Source organism: Capricornis sumatraensis, chromosome 16 (genome assembly GCF_032405125.1).
Source record: "Capricornis sumatraensis isolate serow.1 chromosome 16, serow.2, whole genome shotgun sequence".
Lineage (NCBI taxonomy): Eukaryota > Metazoa > Chordata > Mammalia > Artiodactyla > Bovidae > Capricornis > Capricornis sumatraensis.
Genome location: NC_091084.1, coordinates 29,485,939 through 29,506,724, shown reverse-complemented (window position 1 = coordinate 29,506,724; position 20,786 = coordinate 29,485,939). Strand labels below are relative to the sequence as shown.

Here is a 20,786-nt window from a genome sequence, read left to right as displayed (position 1 = left end):
TGGCTTCAGCAGTAAGTGAACCGAGAACTTTCAGATGTACAAGCGGTGTTTTGAAAAGGCAGAGGAACCAGAGATCAAATTGCCAACATCCACTGGATCATTGAAAAAATTAGAGAATTCTAGAAAACATCTACTGCCTCATTGACTACACTAATGCTTTTGACTGTGTGGATCACAGCAAACTGTGGAAAGTTCTTAAAGAGATAGGAATAGCAGACTGCTTTACCTGCCTCCTGAGAAACCTGTATGAAAGTTAAGAAGCAACAGTTAGAACTGGACATTAAACAAAATGGTTGTTGACTGGTTCAGAATTGGGAAAGGAGTATGTCAATGCTGTATATTGTCACCCTGCGTATTTAACTTACATGCAGAGCACATCATGAGAAATGCCACAGTGGATGAATCCCAGGCTGGAATCAAGATTGCTGGAAGAAAATCAACCTCAGATATGCAGATGATACCACCCTTATGGCAGAAAGTGAAGAGAAACTAAAGAGCCTCTTGATGAAGGTGAAAGAAGAGAGTGAAAAAACTGGCTTAAACTTCACCGTTCAAAAAACTGATGGCATCCAGTCCCATCATTTCATGGCAAATAGATGGGGAAAAAATGAAAACAGTGGCAGATTTCATTTTCTTGGGCTCCAGAATCACTGCAGGTGGTGGCTGAAGCCATGAAGTTAAAAGACACTTGCTCCTTGGAAGGAAAGCTATGACAAAACGAGACAGTGTATTAAGAAGCAGAGACATCACTTTGCCAACAAAGGTCCCTCTAGTCAAAACTATGGTTTTTCCAGTAGTTATGTTCAGATATGAGAGTTGAACCATAAAGAAGGCTAAGCACTGAAAAATTGATGCTTTTGAACTGTGGTGCTGGAGAAGGCTCTTAGAGTCCCTTGGACTGCGAGGAGATCAAGCCAGTCAATCTTATAGGAAATCAACCCTTAATATTCACTGGTAGGACTGATGCTGAAGCTGCAATGCTTTGGCCATCTGATGCCAAGAACTGACTCATTGGAAAAGACCCTGATTCTGGGAAAGATTGAAGGCCGGAGCAGAAGGGAATAACAGAATGAGATGGTTGGTTGCCATCACTGACTCAATGGACATGAGTTTGAGCAAACTCTGAGAGACAGTGAAGAACAGGAATCCTGGCCTGCATGGGGTCATAAAGAGTTGGACACGACTTAGCGACTGAAACCAAACAGCAACATGTACTAGATATTAGGTGTTACATGTGTTAGCTTGCAGCCTCCCACATGTTTGAGAACACTATCACATTGTTTATTTGAATACATTGCTATGTGCTGGGTGGTGGCTGTTGTAACATGCTTTTCTTATTTAATCCTCATAGCATTCTATATATTTTTATAACTAAAATACTGTTTTAGTTATATAAATTAGTTTATAGTTTATATTAGTTATATAAATTATTTACTCCCTTTGGTTAGAAAAACTAGCTGTTTTATAAGGCTTTATTGACAAGTCAGTAAGTATTCCAGAATTTCATAAAATAACCTATTTCCTTCTCTAATTAATTTCCTATTCATTGTTCTTCATTTTTTTGTTTTATTTTCTTAATATCAGACTTTTTAGCATTTATATTTGCAACCTGCCGAAAATATGAGGGAGCTGCCTGTGCTTAATGCTTAAAAAATTACAGTTTGATGACTTCGCTTTACTGCTAAATATCCATGAACCTAGAGTCTGTCATACAGACTGTGAAGTAGGTCAGAAATTAAAAAAAAAAAAAACAGATATTTTATATTTATGCATATATATGGAATCTAGAAAAATGGTACTGATGAACATATTTTCAGGGCAGGATAGAGATTCAGAGCTAGAGAAGGGACTGTGGACACAGTGGGGGAAGGAAAGGATGGGACAAATTGAGACAGTGGCATTGCTTTATATATATGTAGACTACCAAAATAGATAGGTGGGAAGCTGCTGTATAGCACAGGAAACTCAGCTCAGTGCTCTAGAGGGGTGGTGGTGGGGTAGGAGGGAGGCTCAAGAGAGAGGGATGTATGTATACTTACGGCTGATTCACATTTTGTACAGCAGACCCTAACACAACATTGTAAAGCAGTTATACTCAGGTTAAAAAAAAAAAAAAGAACCCCTGGTCTAGAGGAGGAGGTATACATGTTGAGAAACAGGAGGTATACAGTTGCTCACTGATGTTACAGAGTGTATGGACTAAATGCCATTTGATATAAAATATGGACCAGTTCTTCAGACGGTAAAGCGTCTGCCTACAATGCAGGAGACCTGGGTTCAATCCCTAAGTCTGGAAGATCCTCTGGAGAAGGAAATGGCAACCCACTCCAGTACTCTTGCCTGGAAAATCCCATGGATGGAGGAGCCTGGTAGGCTACACTCAGTCTGTGGGGTCGCAGAGTCGAACACGACTGAGCGACGTCACTTTCACTTTCTACTAGGGTAGATGAGTATGTTAGGGAAAGTTTCAGAGACGTGATTTTAAAGAATCGTTTGAAAGAATAAGCTAGACTTGGCTTATTTTTAATAGCCTAAACATAAACTATGCTTAGTTTACAGACTTTGTTAGTGGTAAATTAAAGAGTAAAAAAAAAAATAGTTTTTATTAAAGTTTATAGTCTATCCTCTGATGGTTTTTCCTAGTGTTAATCTATAATTAATAAGCATCCATCACATGCAAAGGTCTCTTTTCTATGTAGTAAGGAAGCATAGGAAAAACTAGAAATTGTTCTAGCCTAAAACTTTTAGAACTAAAGCTTATCTTGTGGCTGTGTGTCACACAAAAAGAGTGTTTTCTCAGAACACTGAAGCAAAAGGTTTAGTATTTGGGATAGACAGAAAAAAGTAGTATGCATTTTGTGTTTATACCTGCAAGAATACTTAGTAATGAGTAACTCCAAATAATTATTTATCTTGGTCGCAGTGGTAGTTCCACAAATCTGTATGTATGATAAGATGACATCGGCATATACATGTGTTCCAACCATGTCAAATTCTGGCTTTTGATATCGTTCTGTAATTACACAAGATTGGACTATTGGAGGAAACGGGGTGATGGATACATGGGATTTCTCTGTACTATCTCTGCAGCTTCTGTGAATCTGTAATTATTTCAAAAGAAAAGGTCAGGGAAAAAAGCTTGCTACTTTGGCTGTCGTTTTGCGAGTAGATAGCGGTGGGCCGGGGGCAGAATCGGGGGTACTGTTTAGGAGAACTATTCTGAGGTTTTGCAGCAATCCAGAGGGCAGTAATGGCTATTGGACTAAATTGGTGGCACTGAAGTAGGACGGGGATAGGGGTGACGGTTGTTGAGTTCTGGATGTATCTTGACAGCAGAGTATATAAAATCTGCTGGTGGACTGGATGTGAGGAATGGGAGAAAGAGAAGGAAAGACAACAGCAGGGTTTTTGGCTTGAACCGCTGGAAGGATGAAGGAAAGAGATGGTAAGAAAAAGAAGCAACAAGTAGAGAAGTATGAGGTAGTTGGATTCTTGTCAAGGAAAAACAAATAACAGGCCCTCTTCCTCTAGTGCCTGGCAGCTCAGGGCGTCCAAGGGTTAGGGACAGTGTGATATTTAAGTGAGTGCACTCTTGTTAACCTGCTACCAGGCAGCTGGGTTATCTTGGCCTCGCCTTGGCTCTTTTGGAAAGAAGCGTGTGTTTGATAAACAGGAAGTTGTTTCCATGGGTGTAGAAAGAAGAAATGATAGAACCGAGTAGCACAGCAAAGAACTGCTAGCTGTGGTTAGTCTGGAATGGGCAGAGATCCTTGCAGGTAGCCACCTAGCTTAGCACACAAGCCACCTTTTCCCCATTCAAGACTGAGTTATTTCTTCATCATGAAAAATGAAAAGTCTCTGCCCTGTTGCTTGACCTGCTGTCAGGGTATGTTCATTTTCAGCTAGTGTTTGGGTCAGTTACGAGTCGTAGACCTAGCAGACAAATGGAGACACTGTCTGTTTATAGTGGAAAAGTGACTTATTTTAAGAAATGTTGGCTCCCCACCACTACCCCATTAGTGGCATGCCTCTGACACTCGAGTGAGCTGGTCTAGGGACGTTAAGACTGCCTTGTGTGTATTTTTGCTCTTTGAAAGGTTAGAATCTAAATGTACCACAAGGTACTTCTTCTTGAGTCAGATTGGGACAAAATTACAAGCAGTCAGTTCTGAAGCAAACTTTATAAATGCTGGTGCTTGAATACTTTTGAAACTTCAGAATTCATTCCCTCTGCTTCTAATAATATACTCTTCATGAGGTATATAAATCCCTTAGTGTCACTAACTTTTTTTTTAACTTTGTAAGGAAAAACAGATAAAAGAATATAGAAACCCAGTGCCAAGTGATTTGTGGTGATTGAAAAGTGAGAAAGACAACTTAGACTCCTTACTTTTTTGTTGTTTGTTTTTATAGTTTTTATTTCATAGATTTCTTGTAATAAGAGCTAGAAAACAGGAGAACTGTTTTCTCCTTCTAATTGAGAGTCACTTCATCTTTGTCAGGGTTGAAATGATTGAAGTTATGATAGAGGATACCTTTAAATTTGCAGGTACAGTGGGAACTAAGTAGATTAGTAGTTAATTGATGGTGAAAAGGAGTTTACTGTGACGGATTGCATATTGTCTAGACTCGGGTGAGTGGGTGGGGGCACGAGTCTAGGAATATAGGAAGCTAGTGTCCGAGCAGGGTGGGTTGCTTGGGACTAGTGGTGTGGGTGGGATCTTGCCCAGTATTTCGGAGAACTAGCTCACTAAGCTGTCCAGAAGAAGCAGAACAACTCTTTAGAGTTCCTTGCAACTGGGTGTCTCCTGACAAGTTTCAAAATGTGTTTTACTTTGAATGTTGAAGTGGTTCAGGAGCTGTTTTATATCATTTGCCTTCTGAAATTACCCCAGTGTGTTTTCCAGTGCTGTGACTTTGTGTTAAGTCCAGGCTGGCCTCCTGCTCTGGGTTTCTTCGCTAAAAGTTAAATATCATATTTGAACTGGAAGAATTTTTGCTACTTGCCTATGGAGCAGTCATGAACATAAAGCAGCCATTTGTCAGCAGGCAGCTGAAAGGCAATTTCAGCAGGGACTGCAAACCACTGCAGGCTGTGGGCTTCCTGGCACACCCACTAGACCCTAAGGTTTACACTGAAAGCAAACTAACAAGGACTGTGGGTTGGTAGGTGGGGGTGGAGTGGTGGTAATAAGATGGGCAAAAATAAAAGCAGAGGCTGAAGTCTGAATGACGTTGAGCCAGAATGAAGGTCCAATATGTGGAGAAGAACACAGCACTCCCCAAAAACTTAAACATCAAACACAATGGCTCAGAAGAAACATCTGATGTTTACAGCTAACATATTTAAAAGAAGTAAATTGTGTGTATCTTTATATTCATAGCTATAGGGATACTGTAGATATCTTTAGGGAAAGAAAGTGAAAGTGTTAGTTGCTTAGTCATGTCCAGCTCTTTGCCATCCCATGAACTGTAGCCTGCCAGGCTTCTCTGTCCATGGAATTCTCCAGGCAAGAATACTGGAGTGGGTTGCCAATTCCTTCTCCAGGGGATCTTCCCAACCCAAGGATCGAACCAGGTCTCCTGCATTGCAGACAGATTCTTTGCCATCTGAGCCGCCAGGGAAGCCTTCTTTAGTGAAAGTGCTATATAACTTAAGCTGTTTCACCCAGTGTGCTGTCACAGATACCTTGTAACCAGAACCATGTAACATTGACAGTTGGTGTATAATAATAAAAATCAGTTTCGAGCACTACAGCATCCTAAACAAAGATCCTTATGATCTGTTAAGCAAATGCTGAAATAGCATTTATGTAGTATTGAGTGGAATTTTTTTTTTAAATAGCTTTTAAAAAAATGTCTTTGGAAGTTAAAATTTTGTCATATATGATAACTCTTAGTCAAAGTACGAGTATATTCCCAAATATGCTGTTGTTTCTTTGGCCATAGCATGTAACAGAATTTCTGCTTAGCAGATCAAGAGATAGAGATATTGGCAGTATAAATGATTCACCAAGGACAACCAATGTGTCATTCTAGAGATAAAACAGAATTAGTCTGCATTCCACCAGCTCCTGGCCTGTGTAACATTTTTGAGAACTTTCCAATCATTTTAGGAAAACAAAGTACTTGGAAAATATAAAGAGTTATTTTTAATAAAAGAAAATCACTTATTTTGGAAATGGCTAAATTAATCATTCTGTTGTGTTTAAGAAGCTCTTTGATGTGTTCTGGTAATTAGTATTTACTGCCAGATGAATGTCTCCTGGGCATTTTAATTAATGGGTGGCTTGGCCAAATGAGCTTCTGATGGTAAACCTTCATAAGGGCTTATTTTTGCATTTCTCAAGAATAGCTGTCTCTTCAAAGCTCTTTAATTAGACAGTTTAGCAGCTAAAACACATTATTAGAATAATTAGGCCTTGGATTAAGAGCAGTAGTGGGTCAAAGGAGCAGGTACTGTTAGAGAAAGGCCTCTTGCAGTGGTGCATGGTGTCCATTTCTGATGGATGTCCAGTTCTTCAGCAGCTTATGTTCACTCCTTGTCCCTCTCTGAGGCTTTTGTGTTGTTTGAAGTTCATTTGACAGATCATACCAGAAGCCTAAACATACCAATGTGTGAGCTCATTTATCACCACCTCCAAACTCTGGTGGAAAGCTGTATCCTAGTCCTTTTAATATCTAAGCTAAAGTCTTCTTGTTTTCTCTTTATTTCTACTAAATTGGTAATCTTGGCCATAATAATGATTGTTTTTGAGGGAAATGCTTCAAAGATTTTGTGTGTGGGTCATTGATAACTCTTAACAATTACAGCAGCTTCTTTGAGGAGTCTTCCTTAATAATTTAAATAATCTGCTTATAACATTGTTCTTAAAATTACTGTTGTATTTGGTCTCCAAAGTCTTATCTTCTTTGTGTCAGAATGTTGTTTGAATTGTTTGAAAATCTGCTGTGTAGATGAATTACTATTTTTCCCCCTCTTCTTTACACCCTCTTCCCCCATTTCTTGTCCGAAGCTCTTAATCTTGTTAGTCTTTACTAGAGCATATATTTTATTTCAGAGTTCTCTGTGGTGAAAGAAAGAAATATCTGACTGGTCCCATGGGGTTTTGATATGGTGCTGAACCAATCGGGTAGTGTTACTGAAACTACTATTAGAAAACAAACAATAATGTAGTCACTTATGCTGTCTAATTTTTCACTTTCCCACTATCTCAGGATGCTTATGATGGCAAATGCATCTTTTCCCAAGCTGGATCAGTTGGTTTAAGGATAGCGCTGAGAGGCTATTACAGAGTTCAAACAGAGCAAACTGTGTCACTAACGTTTCTAATCCCATCAGCTGTCATGACCCGTATTTGTTGTTAGACGAAGAGCTGGGTTAGGATATGCATGTCATTGGTTTAATATATAAACCTACTGCCATGATTAGAAAAAAGTTATAGAACTTAGGATATGTATCAACCAATTCCTTTTTAAACATAGTAGCTAGCCTGATTTAGAGATACACAAAGTTTATCACATGTAAATTCTTTTGTTGTACCTTAGTTAACAACATAGCCAATGGGGTTATTTCATTTAAAGTGGTAGAAACTTCATTTGGTTTTCTATTGATGTTATCAGTAAAGCTTCAAAACACAGTTTTAAAATATTGGGTAAGCACAGTAAATGAACATGTAAAGATGCAGGCATATTGCTGTACATTCCAGAGAATAGTCACCAAATACATACATTTTTATGTCAAGTTGTAAAACTTGAGAGCAAAAGAGATCAGCCTGAACAGAGGCCTATATAAAGCAGGATTTCCCCCCTTAGCAATGACTAATTTCTGTCTGTTCTCTCCTAAAACGATTGATTACTGTGACTCTGCTTTTTGACTCACTCTTTAGCACAGGAAATATTGCTGATACTGATACTTATCTCATGTGCATGCTTGCTGTGTATATTGTAAACTTTTGCAATGGAGCTGTGAACAGGAAGGTGTTGAGTATTACTATCCTTGAAGAAAACCATTACGCATGTCCCTCACAACTCTCCCTTTCTTATGGTAGGGTGAGTGTGCTCTTCTCTGTGTAATGGGATTTATACTTGATGGAGTCTGATTACTAATGAACTGTATAGATACGAATCAAGACTGCGAGTGCATTGCATTCCATCTGTTTGTGTCACTTCTTTGACTCACTCTTGTGCTGGGCCCGCTTGCAGCCCTCCTCTGTCTACCTTTTGAAATCACACCAGTCCCCAACGAGAACTGACGGTACTCTTCTTTGGCACAGACCACCTGGTGGCCCATGGCAGGATGGCAGAAAAGGAGGCCCGTCGCAAGTTCAAACAGATCGTGGCAGCCGTGTATTTTTGTCACTGTCGGAACATTGTTCATCGTGATTTAAAAGCTGAAAATTTGCTCCTGGACGCCAATCTGAATATCAAGATAGCAGGTGAGAAGTGTGCTGAGGATGTGCAATAGGAATAAAGGAGCTTTTCCTTCAGGGTTCTTAAAGCAAGGGATTGTCTTGTTTCTATCTATTCAGAAAGAAGTGTTGTGAAAAGGATTTTGTGTGTGTGTGTGTGGCTTGAAAATTAATAAACTTTCAAAATACACTTATGTAAATTTTTCACATAGTTTCTGATACAGCTAGGTTGGGGAGAAAAAAGAAAAAGTGATTTTTGAGTAAGGAATACAACATAGAATAAAGTAGTAAACAGACCTCATAAAATTGTATGCCCACCCTCACTTGAGAAGGTTGATTTGTGTCATTGCTGATACAGACCATGCTTATTCTTAAGACTGTGGTTTTAAGAATAGATCTTATTGTGGTTTAAAGGCAACCCATCTCTTTTCATCGTCAAATTTCACTCATCTGTTCACCTGACAGTGCCTGAAAGAGCACTCTTCACTGCCTCAGTCTCCTCATACTTCAGTTTTCGTAAACTGCCAGCATTTGCCTAACCAATGCAAGCTCACCACCTATTGATAGAAGAAAGTGACTGCAATCTACATGGAAACGATAGATATGAAAATAAGCCATTTTTGTTTTCTGACAGTTTTTGGTATTACACTTTATGTCCCTCATCTCCCAGATAAAAAAGGAAGGGAGTCTCATATAGAAAACAGAAGTGTAGCTAGAATATAACTGTCTTTAAAAACCTAAGTAAGAAACAGTTCTAAAGATTTCCCTCCTTAACCAGATGGTAATTCAGAATTCAAGTTTATATTATACATGAGAGGTCAGAGTCCGTGTATGTAGGTTGGTGATTCTTCTGACAGTTTCTTTTGTGTACATAACTGCCGCCTTTCCAGGCTCTGCTTTCACATCCTTGGAATTCACCTAGCCTTATGTTTATCTGAGTTGGGCTGATTAGAACTTTTCAGATGTGAGCTCTTTGAGTCCTATATGTGCTCAATATACAGTAGACAGGAATTAGATACTTTCTTTTTCTTAAATGAAATTAAGTTTTTCCTTTGCCCTTATATCGGTTTTATATTCTTTAAAGCCCTCTGGATGCCGACAGTTCTCACAAGCCTGGGCAGGGGGAAAGGCCTCAAAATTTCAAACTCTCTTTTGTCATTATTGTAGCTTCAGTTGAATTAATGACAACAATACCTACTAAGCTTCACAATCCTTAAAAATATAATAAAATGTTGTGTTAATTATCTATTCTGATGTAACAAATGACTGCAGACTTTGTGGCTTGAAGCAGTATAAGTGTATTATCTTACAGCTCTAGAGGTCCAGAATCTGGAGTGAGTCGTGTGGGGCTGAAATCAAGGTGGGGCGGGACTGGCTCCATCTAGAGGCTTTCGGGGATTCTTGTCCTTCCCTTGGTCAGCTTCTGGAGTCCTTCTGTGTTCCTTGGCTCCAGCCCTTTTCTCACATCACCCTTCCGCCTCCTGTTTCTGTTGTCACATCTCTCACTCCTAATATGTTCCCCCTTCTTCCCTCTTGAAAGGACCCTTGTGATTATATTGGGCCCTCCAGGATGGTCTCTCCTGCTCAAGATCCTTAACCTACTGACTTCCTTGGTGGTCCAGGGGCTAAGACTTCACACTCCAGTGCAGGGGCCCACAATCCACCGCTGGTTAGGAAACTAGATCCCACAGGTTGCAACGAAGATGGAAGATCCCAAGAGCCAGCACAGCCAAATAAATGATAAATAAATAAAGTTTTTAATGAATAAATACATGAAGTTTAAAAAAAAAGATCCTTTTTTAAATAAATGAAGTTCAAGATCCTTGACCTAATCATGTCTGCGAAAGTAGGTAACACATTCACAAGTTTCATGGATTAGGACAGGGACATCTTTGAAGGGCTGTTACTCAGCCAGCCACAAATGTCATTGTAGGGCTCTTTGGATTGGTAATTAAGGTAGTGAGTAAAAAAAAGGCCCAGGTTTTCTGCTCCAGTCTTATTCTATTGACCAAAGATCAAGAAAAAATTGTTATGCTTTTTTGTTTTTGATTTTGAATTTAGAACCATTTTGGTTTAGTTAAGGGCAATTTGCCCTAGAGAAGGAAATGGCGACCCACTCCAATATTCTTGCCTGGAGAATTCCATGGACAGAGGAGCCTGGTGAGCCCCAGTCCCTGGGGTCACAGAGAGTTGGACACAACTGTGTGACTAACACACACACACACACACACGGGCAATTTGTATGGTTTTTAATTTTTGCATGGAAAAGCCAGGTGTTAAAGCAGGGATTGGTGACAACTGAATTCAGGGTCTCTACTGACAAATATTTGGATAAGGAGATTTTTTAAAGCTTTCTTTGTTAAACCCATGTAGTCACAATATGAGTTTCTACCTGCTGATGTGTAATTATAGACTCCCAGGGATGCTGGCATTGAGCTTTGGGCTGTGTATTAATACATATATTTTGGCAGGATTTTTACTTCACTCACGTAAAGGCTCTGTTTTTGTTGTTAGTTTTCGCTGCAAAGCAGAGACTAAATGAGCATGGTGGCTCTGTGCTCTTCTAAGCTGGCGGACATTGTCTCTGCGCTCTTTCCTGCATGCTGTCATTACTCAAGTTTCTCAGTCATTGCCCAAGCTTCTCTTCCTACACGTGTTAGACAGAATGCCCATTCTCACCCCCAAAGCCTTCTCTGAGTTCAGTGGATCAGAGGGAGAAATGCTTCTAATTGAAGCTGACCACAGCATGAATAGTTTTGGAGAGGTGTGTTGGAGGGTTGTGACGGGACACAGTCAGATAAGTAATGAAATCAGTTTTTATTCTCAAAGCCCAAAGTAACTTTCAGATCCTTGATCTTTTCAATAGTCTTTTTGACAAATTACTGTAAGTCTTGGTAAGAAAGAACTACCATATAAAAAGAAACACAGGAGAAAGAAAAGAGGATTTTTTTGTTTTATTTAAAATATTGTTAGTCTTAGGCTCCTCATTTGAAAAGAATCGTGTATGTTATAGTAGCAAATTAACATGGAATTAATAAAAATTCAGATTAGGAAATCTAAGGAGTTTGTTTTCCTTATGTCAATATTTATGTAGTGGTTTATTTTTTTTAATTGGCATATAATTGCTTTACAGTGTTATGCTAGTTAGTGCTATACAAGGAAGTGAATCAGCCATTTGCATACATGTATCCCCTCCCTCTTGCATCTCCCTCGCACCCCCTCATCCCACCCCTCTAAGTCATCACAGAGCTGAGCTCCCTGCACTGCGCGGCTGCTTCCCGCCAGTTCTCTGCTCTGCACATGGCAATGCATATATGTCCATGGCGGTGTCCACATGTCATTGTCACTCTCCCAGTTTGTCCCACCCTCCCCTTCCCACCCTGTGTCCACAAGGCCATTATTTATACCTAGTGGTTTCGATGAAAAGGTCATGTATCCTGTACAAAATTAGATGAATAAGTTGTTCTAGGGATGTTTGTGTTTGCGGGAATTTGTTTACTTTTCCTATGAAGTAATGTGACAGTTTACATGTAATACTCTTGGTACTGCTGTAAAAATCTAGGTATAAAGTAGGTATAAAAGCCTATACTTGCCCTCTTCAACAGAATATGTGTTTCCTAGACACAAGAGGTAAATTTCAATTCAGTTCAGTTCAGTCGCTCAGTTGTGTCCGACTCTTTGCGACCCCAGGCCTCGCAGCACGCCAGGCCTCCCTGTCCATCACCAACTCCCGGAGTTCACTCAAACTCAGTCCATCGAGTTGGTGATGCCATCCAGCCATCTCATCCTCTGTCGTCCCCTTCTGCTCCTGTCGCCAATCCCTCCCAGCATCAGGGTCTTTTCCAGTGAGTCAGCTCATGAGGTGGCCAAAGTACTGGAGTTTCAGCTTTAGCATCAGTCCTTCCAATGAACACCCAGGGCTGATTTCCTTTAGAATGGACTGGTTGGATCTCCTTGCAGTCCAAGGGACTCTCAAGAGTCTTCTCCAACACCACAGTTCAAAAGCGTCAATCCTTTGGCGCTCAGCTTTCTTCACAGTCCAACTCTCACATCCATACATGACCACTGGAAAAACCATAGCCTCGACTAGACAGACCTTTGTTGGCAAAGTAATGTTTCTGCTTTTCAATATGCTATCTAGGTTGGTTATAACTTTTCTTCCAGGGAGTAAGCGTCTTTTAATTTCATGGCTGCAATCACCATTTGCAGTGATTTTGGAGCCCCCCCTAAAAAAAGTCTGACACTGTTTCCCCATCTATTTGCCATGAAGTGATGGGACCAGATGCCATGATCTTAGTTTTCTGAATGTTGAGCTTTAAGCCAACTTTTTCACTCTGCTCTTTCACTTTCATCAAGAGGGCTTTTAAGTTCCTCTTCACCTTCTGCCATAAGGGTGGTGTCATCTGCATATCTGAGGTTAAGTTACAGGCATTAAAAGATCCATGGTTTAAGAGTTTTTGTGATTAAACTCTTAGCTGTGAATTTTTGTTCTATGCTAGTTCTAGAGAGAATGAAGCCCAGGTGAATACTTTGTTGTCTTTCTGGTTTTAGAATCTAAAAAGGCTTCTTCTTAATGCTGGTCACAAACCTATCTCCTGTAGGATTATTTGAAAGGTGTTTCTATCATTAGCAATCCAGAATAAGCATTGATTGTTTTCAGAATAAAGAAATTTTATTTCTGAAAGACAGAATGGCCAAGTCTAAGAATTTTTAGTGGATATCTAAAATCTTTACGGTTCTTAACAAAGGCTTTATGTTCCACTATCATGGAACAGAGAAAAGAAGGCTGAGAACATACTCCCTCCCTCAAGAATTTACAGTCTTATTTGGGCAGCAAATGCGTAGACTACAATGAGATTATGCTTTATGTATATAAAAAGTGGGCTTTCCCAGTGACTCAGTGGTAAAGAATCCACCTGCTAGTGCAGGAGATGCAAGAGATGTGGGTTTGATCCCTGGGTTGGGAAGATTGGGAAGATTCCCTGGAGAAGGGAATGGCAACCCACTCCAGTATTCTTGCCTGGAGAATTCCATGGACAGAAGAACCTGGCAGGCTACAGTCCATGGGGTCACAGAGTTGGACACAACTAAGGGACTGAAGACAAGCACATATAAAAAGTACTTTGCAAAGCATTTTCACACATATCATTTAATTTCATATTTGGCATACAAGTATAGCTTGTTTAGAAAACTAGAGTTTCCAAAAGACCTTTAACTTGCTAAAACTTTGAATTTCTTTTAAAGAGCACTCATGCAAAGCCCTTTCTTGTATGGAGTTCATCACTGGGAAAAGAGTAGGTTTCTTGGTCTCTAATCTTTCTCGTTTCTTGCCTCAGATGTGTGAGGACCACAGAGGAGCAGATGCAAGATGGGGGAGGCACAGCATGGCTCCCTCAGCACATCCTCATATCCCTGGGTGGCAGCATGGTCAACAGCTACCAAATTACAGTTTGATACAGTAGCGAGAGATGTTACATAGCACGTTGTGATTCATTATCATGTTAATTGATAGTCCAATTACCACAGAGTTCAGAGGATGAAGAAACCACTTGAGTTTGCAAAATTCCATTAGATAACAACTGCCACAGGCACTGTCAGCAGATCTGCTTACTGTCTGACTCCCACTGCCTTGCACGTACGTGTCCTGCAGTGGGTGCTCGAGAACTCTGTGGGTCTGAACTTTATATAGCAGTGATGAGCACAGAATCATCCTTTTGAGAACAGAGCCCTTGAGGTGAGTCTTAAAGGATGAGCAGACTTCTTTATGGATAGGTGTCAAGGAGAGAACGCCAATAGGATCAGCAAACGTTAATAAAGCACATGCTGTGTGCAGACCTTGGGGGTACAGCAGCAGGCAAAACAGTCCCTTGGAACTAACATTCTGATGGCAGAAGATAGACAGTAAACACATGAACAAATGAGCTCTCACAGGGCTTCCCTGGTGGTCCAGTGGTTAAGACTCCACAATGCCAGTGCAGCCGGGAGGGCAGTGGAGGTTGGGTGATCCTTGGTTAGGAACTGAGATCCCACATACTGCGAGACCCAGCCAAAAAAAATTTTTTTAACAAATAAGAAAGTTCTCATAAAGACTTGTGAAAGTGGTAAAATGCCTTGTGAGAGGATACCCAGGACAGGCACAGCCTTCCACACAGAAGGAAGAGCAAGGCCAAGGCCTGAGTGAGGTGACGGTAACATGTTTAGGGGATAAGAGACAGGTTCACATGGCTGGAGATGATAAGTAAGGTGGGGAGTGGAAGGATGAAGTGAGAGAGCTGGCCCGGGCCAGTTCACGTGGGGCGCCGTGCGCATGGTGAAGATCGGGGGCTTTATTTTGGTTACAGTGGGAACCTGAGCTGGAGCAGCGTGAACAGCAGTAGGCTGCACACAGCGTGTCTGCAGAAAAGCTTGGCGAGAGGGAAGACTTGAGGGGAGGCATGCCTGAGAATGTGGGGAGGGGCGGTGTTTATACTGGATTGCAAGATTGTTTGACTTCTAGGCTTAATAAATCAGACTCAGGGTGGATAAGGGGAAAAAAAGTGAGAGTAGGGAGAGGGGACAGGAAGGCAATAGGAAGATCAGTTCAAAGCCTGTGAAATGTGTACAGCCGATTCATGTTGCTGTGCAGCAGAAACTAACACAACATCATAAAGCACTGTAAAAGTGTACTCTAAAAAAGGAATAAAAGTTTAAAAGAGGAAGCAAAAACTCATAGTGAGGTGTTGGGATGTAGCTTTATCTAATTAGCCCTCGTCTGTAAGGTGCTGCTTCAGATATCTGCCTCTTCCCGGAAATATCCATCCTCTTGGGTATTTCCTCCACTAGACTGTAAGCAGGGGAGTTCCCACGCTCATTTCTATTATGTGTTCCTCAATGGTCTAACATAGTAGGTGCTCAATAAATGTTTGTTGAATGGGGGTGGGTGGGGTGGGGAAGGCCTGTGAAGTGGTAAGATTCCCAGGTGGTGGACCTGGGAAGGGAGAAAAGGGCAGCAAACACAAGAGATGCAAGCAAGGAAGAGTTTCTCGGACTGGGTAACCAGTCATATAACTGGGCCAGGAAGAGGGAACTTGCAGTCAATATTTGTTTAGAAATAGAGAAATCAGATTTCCTTATTGACGGATTATATTAAGCTATCAAAGAAATCTGCTGTTGCCTTATTTTTAACAGTTGATGCACTGCTGTTTGAAAGTAATTTTAATTCTTGTCCCTAGAAACTAAATAGAGAAATTTCTAGATTTATAAAAGATTGCCTAAATGTAGCTGGCTTATTCCATGAAGCAAAGTTATTTGAAATACTCAGATGCTATGAGAATGTTTTAAAAATTGTGGAAACTTTTTTTTTTTTAACCTAAGGAAGTTGGAAACTTTTTTCTTTAAATGTCGACTCCCAGAATGGCCTCCATGAGATGGTTTCCACTCCGGTGTTATTGTTTTAGTTGGCAATCAGTAGACAGCAAAGATCTGAAGTTCAGCTACAGCAAAGCCAATATTTTGGAAAGAATTTCCACAGTGCATGGATTTAAGGTACTGTGGAAATTTTTGACCTTTAATGCAGTGAGATCTAGACTACTTCATTTTTTAAAAGTGAGAAACGAAAACAGTTGGTAATAACTTCATTGACCTTTCACCCCCAGTATGAATATACTGAGATATAGTCCTACAGAAAAAAAAAAGGTTGGAAACCTTGGTTTCTGAGACTCCTTCCATAGCCTGGTGATTGAGAATATCCCCGAGAGGTCAGAAAAAGTAGTTATGCAATATTCATCATATCACTCCAAAATTTTATGTCATGATACTAATACCCTTTATTTTGGTAATCTTTCAGTACACCTCCCTGGTTGACAGGGAGTAAATTGAGACTCAGGCCATGTAAGTTTCCCAAATTTGGGTCCTAATGGAGCCTACGGAGAAGGCAATGGCACCCCACTCCAGTACTCTTGCCTGGAAAATCCTATGGACAGAGGAGCTTGGTGGGCTGCAGTCGATGGGGTTGCGAAGAGTCGGACACGACTGAGCGACTTCACTTTCACTTTTCACTTTCATGCACTGGAGAAGGAAATGGCAACCCACTCCAGTGTTCTTGCCTGGAGAATCCCAGGGATGGGGAGCCTGGTGGGCTGCCGTCTCTGGAGTCGCACAGAGTCGGACACGACTGAAGTGACTTGGCAGCAGCAGCAGCAGCAGCAATGGAGCCTAGGAGTCATACTGCCTCACCTGGTACTCGCACCCTGAAATGGTGAGGACTCTCAACTAGCAGGGCTAAGCAACCGTCATATATATTGACCCTTGAGAAAATGCAGTTGGGGGAATTCTCTCTTCTGAATCATATTCCTAAGACTGGAACTTCACAATGAAATATTAATGTACTTTCATTCAAAAGGTGTTTCAGGTACACATAGTTGATTTTTGACAAAAACTCTGTGAAGTTAAAATTTAAGTGAGCAGATTTTTGCCAGTCATAGTTCTGGGTTATAAGTGTAAGGTCTTGTTGATCTTGAAAAGTGATTGCACCTTGCTAGGATCAAAACCAATTTTCTGTTTTTGGGGTCTCATTAACAATAGCTATGCTACCAGTACAAAGCATCACCTCTCAGATTTTCCCACTGGTTTTCCTAACACAGAGATTAACTCACAGAGGCTGGGGGGGCAGGCAAGTTGGGGGCTGGTTACACAGTCTGGAATTGCTCACTTTGTAAATCACATGTTTTATCTTTAAATTCATGCACATTTTATATCCTCCTCAATGTCATATCTACATTTGTTTTAATATTAAAATTATTCAACTTTATTTAACATAGGGAAAAAATTGATACCCCCCCGAAGATGTATTTTATTTGGCTTATAGTGTCACATAACTCTTGGCGTACTTCAGCATTATGCCTAGAACACGCAGACATGAACCAGTTTGAGAGATGGAGAATAAAGAATTTCTTCTCCAACTTTAGGTTCCTCTTACACAAACTGCTATTAATTGCAGGTCATTCATTTGGGGGATAATTGTGTGTGTGTGTTAGATGCTCAGTTACGTCCAACTGTTCGGGACTCTGTTGACGGTAGCTCACCAGACTCCTCTGCCCATGGAATTCTCCAGGAAGAGTACTGGAATAGGTTGCCATTCCCTTCTCCAGGGAATCTTCCCAACCCAGGGATCGAACCCAGGTATCCTACACTGCAGGTAGATTCTTTGCTGTCTGAGCCACCATTAGTGGTAAAGAAATGGGGTAGTGATTTAGATCTCCCGTCTCTTACATGGAATGGTTTGAGAGCCTGTGACAGTAAAGCAAGTGAGTCCACCTGCTGGCTAGGAGCTAAGGAGCCTGCTTGTAACTCAGTCATCATGATTATTGCTCAGTTGAAGTGGCTGGGGACCCTTGATAGTGTTGACCAATGTGCGGTTTTTCATCACATTTTGTTAGATTTACATGGACTGTTGGATAGTATATAAAGTATAAGAAACATTTATGTTAAAAATTTAATTAATGAGGAAGGAAATGATAATTCTACAATGTCTCAAGAAAAACCTTGCCTAAGTCATAGATTATCTTCATTGATCACAGATCTTTTATAGATGTTTCTAAGTATTGAAGAGCTGAATTTTTTGTACATACACACACACGGACACATATAATATCTAGTTTGCTTTATTGGGAATAAAGACTGCCCACATTATTGTGTATTATTTGCAAAGAAGTGCTAAACTTGCTTATCCATTTTACCATTTAAAAACAAAATATGGAAATAATTTAGATAATAGGGTTTATTTTTTAGGTTAAAAAATGTAAGCGTTCTGAATACAAGCTCATGAAAACTTTTTGACCGTTTGTAATCTCAATTTATAATCTCAACATGTGGAGCTTCCCAGGTGGTGCAATAGTAAAATCCAGTTGCCAGTGGAGGAGTCAGAAGAGACACAGTTTCGATTTCTGAGTCAGGAAGATCCCCTGGAGAAGGAAATGGCAACCTACTGCAGGATTCTTGCCTGGGAGACCCCATGGGCAGAAGAGCCTGGTGGGCTGCAGTCCATGGGGTTGCAGAGAGTTGGACGCAACTGAGCGCACGTGCATGCACAACCTCAGTGTGTCAGTGTGTCAGTGACTTCCAGACTAAACGTATCAATTTTAGATAAATGCTTCCATTACATAATTTAAATACATTAATGAGTCATTTGTTAAATGGGCAAAGCTGCTTTCCTTGAATAATATTATAGTGAAATTTTATTTTTTTATTGAAAGATGATTACTTTACAACATAGTGTATTGTTTATCCATCCTGTATGTAATAGCGTGCATCTAATACTAATCCCAAACTCCCAATCCATTCTACTTAGTTTCTAGGTGACAATTTAGAATCTTATAGGTGATCATACCAACTTTTCTCCAAAAGTAGCTTTCTGTGTATCAGATGGTATATCTTTAACTTGTACCTATATACTATATTTCTATTTGGTATCTTTAGTTTTTGTTGAGAATTTAAGGGGACCTTAATTCATTATGGTCTGTAAAAGGCGCTAGAAATTTGTATAGTGGGCTCTCCTATCAGTATTAGAAACTTACCTGATTGAATGATTGGACTTCTATTTTTCTAAGTGATATGATTTAGAATTATGATTATAAGAGTATGCATAAGTGTTTCCAGGAATTCCAATGGGTATTGTTTGTAGGTCTTACAGAAAGTGTCTTAGTACAACCCTTTCCTGTATACGTCTACTCTGTACTAGAGTTTGATGAAAAGGTCTTATGTTTTGTGGGGTGGTTGTTGTGGTTTAGTCACTCAGTTGTGTCCGACTCTTTGCGACCCCATAGACTGCAGCACGCCAGGCTTCCCTGTCCTTCACCATCTCCTGGAGCTTGCTCAAACGCATGTCCATTGAGTCAGTGATACCATCTAGCCATCTCCTCCTGCCTTCAATCTTTCCCAGCATCAGGGTCTTTTCCAGTGAGTCAGTTCTCTGCATCAAGTGGCCAAAGTATTGGAGTCTCAGCTTCAGCATCAGTCCTTCCAATGAATATTCAGGACTGATTTCCTTTAGGATTGATTGGTTGGATCTCCTTGCAGTCCAAGGGACTCTCAAGAGTCTTCTCCAACACCACAGTTCAAAAGCATCAATTCTTCAGCACTCAGCCTTCTTTATGGTCCAGTTCTCAACTCTCACATCCAATGGTCCAACTCTCACATCCATATGTTTTGTTGGGAGAGGGTTGTTTTTCATGAGAAGGGTAGTGCTATCTGTAATAGAGTGGAGAGGGTTCATTTGTTATTTCATTTAAAAATAGCCAAGTTCAGTTTTCCTAACTGCTACGATATTTTAACACTTTGAGGGAAAATGCATGTCATTCATTGAAAATACCCATGTAGTGTTGGTTCAGCATTTTTGTTTTTAAACTTTAATTTTCCGCAGAGATAGCATACTGCATAGACAGCTAGTGCTGGGAAGCTGTAGAGCGTCAGGAGATTCCTAAGGTTAAGTGATGGGTGCAGAGGAGCCTCATATGTCGTGTAATCTAGAAGCAGCCACAAAATGGCCCTTTAATAGCTCTCTAACACGTTCCAGGAAGGTACATATATTCTCTCAATCTCCTGAGAATTTTCTCTCATCTCCTTCAATTCCAACCTTCTCTGGTTTCTTAAACTAAATCAATGCCCACCCCCTTTCCAGAAGCTGATTACTTGATTTTTTTTTTCCCATGAAGAAATTTCTCTTGAGTATAAATGCTCAGGCTGTGAGTCAGTAGTTTTTGGCCTTACTTCCCTGTTAGCTCCTAGTTAGGAAGTTCAGCCAGAGGTTGGAGGGACTGCTAAACACAGGACTTCCCAAGACCCATTTTTAAGAGCAAACTAATATGGAGACTCCTGGGAACTTTGGAACTCATCTTCCGTCACTACCAATATTCTGAGATCTTCACAGTTGACTCTTGTGTTCAATTCCAGATAAAGCATTTGGGTCACATGATCCCTAGTCTAGTGATGTTGTGTAGGGAAAGCATGATTTGTATCACGGGCGCACTCTAGTGCTCTTGCCTGGAAAATCCCACGGATGGTGGAGCCTGGTAGGCTACAGTCCACGGGGTTGCAAAGAGTTGGACACAACTGAGCGACTTCACTTCACTTCACTTCACTTCTATCTTAGTAGTCCATGTAACAGTCTGAATCCCGTTTATAAAGTGTTCTTTCACAGGTCTTGATCTTTGGTTCTTCAAGTCATTTTTAGCTTGTACACCCGATAGCTTGTGGCCCCTACGCCGTCCTTATTAGTCCATTGAGAAGTTAATCAAGGGCCGGAATTACTTATATTCTTGATCTTTGTCTCTAGTTGCAAGTGCAGCGTTGGGGTTATAAGTTTTCAGAAACTTTCAGATTTTAAAACAGGAAGGATCT

General features: G+C 40.5%; 1 protein-coding gene across 1 annotated transcript in view; it reads left to right on the top strand.

The window, feature by feature from the left end:
• Positions 1–20,786, top strand: part of SIK3 (SIK family kinase 3) — a 258,013-nt gene that overhangs the window by 168,388 nt on the left and 68,839 nt on the right. The window contains exon 4 of the mRNA XM_068988165.1: positions 8,277–8,438. Coding sequence (XP_068844266.1) covers positions 8,277–8,438 — 162 coding nt within the window. The remainder of the gene's footprint in view (positions 1–8,276; positions 8,439–20,786) is intronic.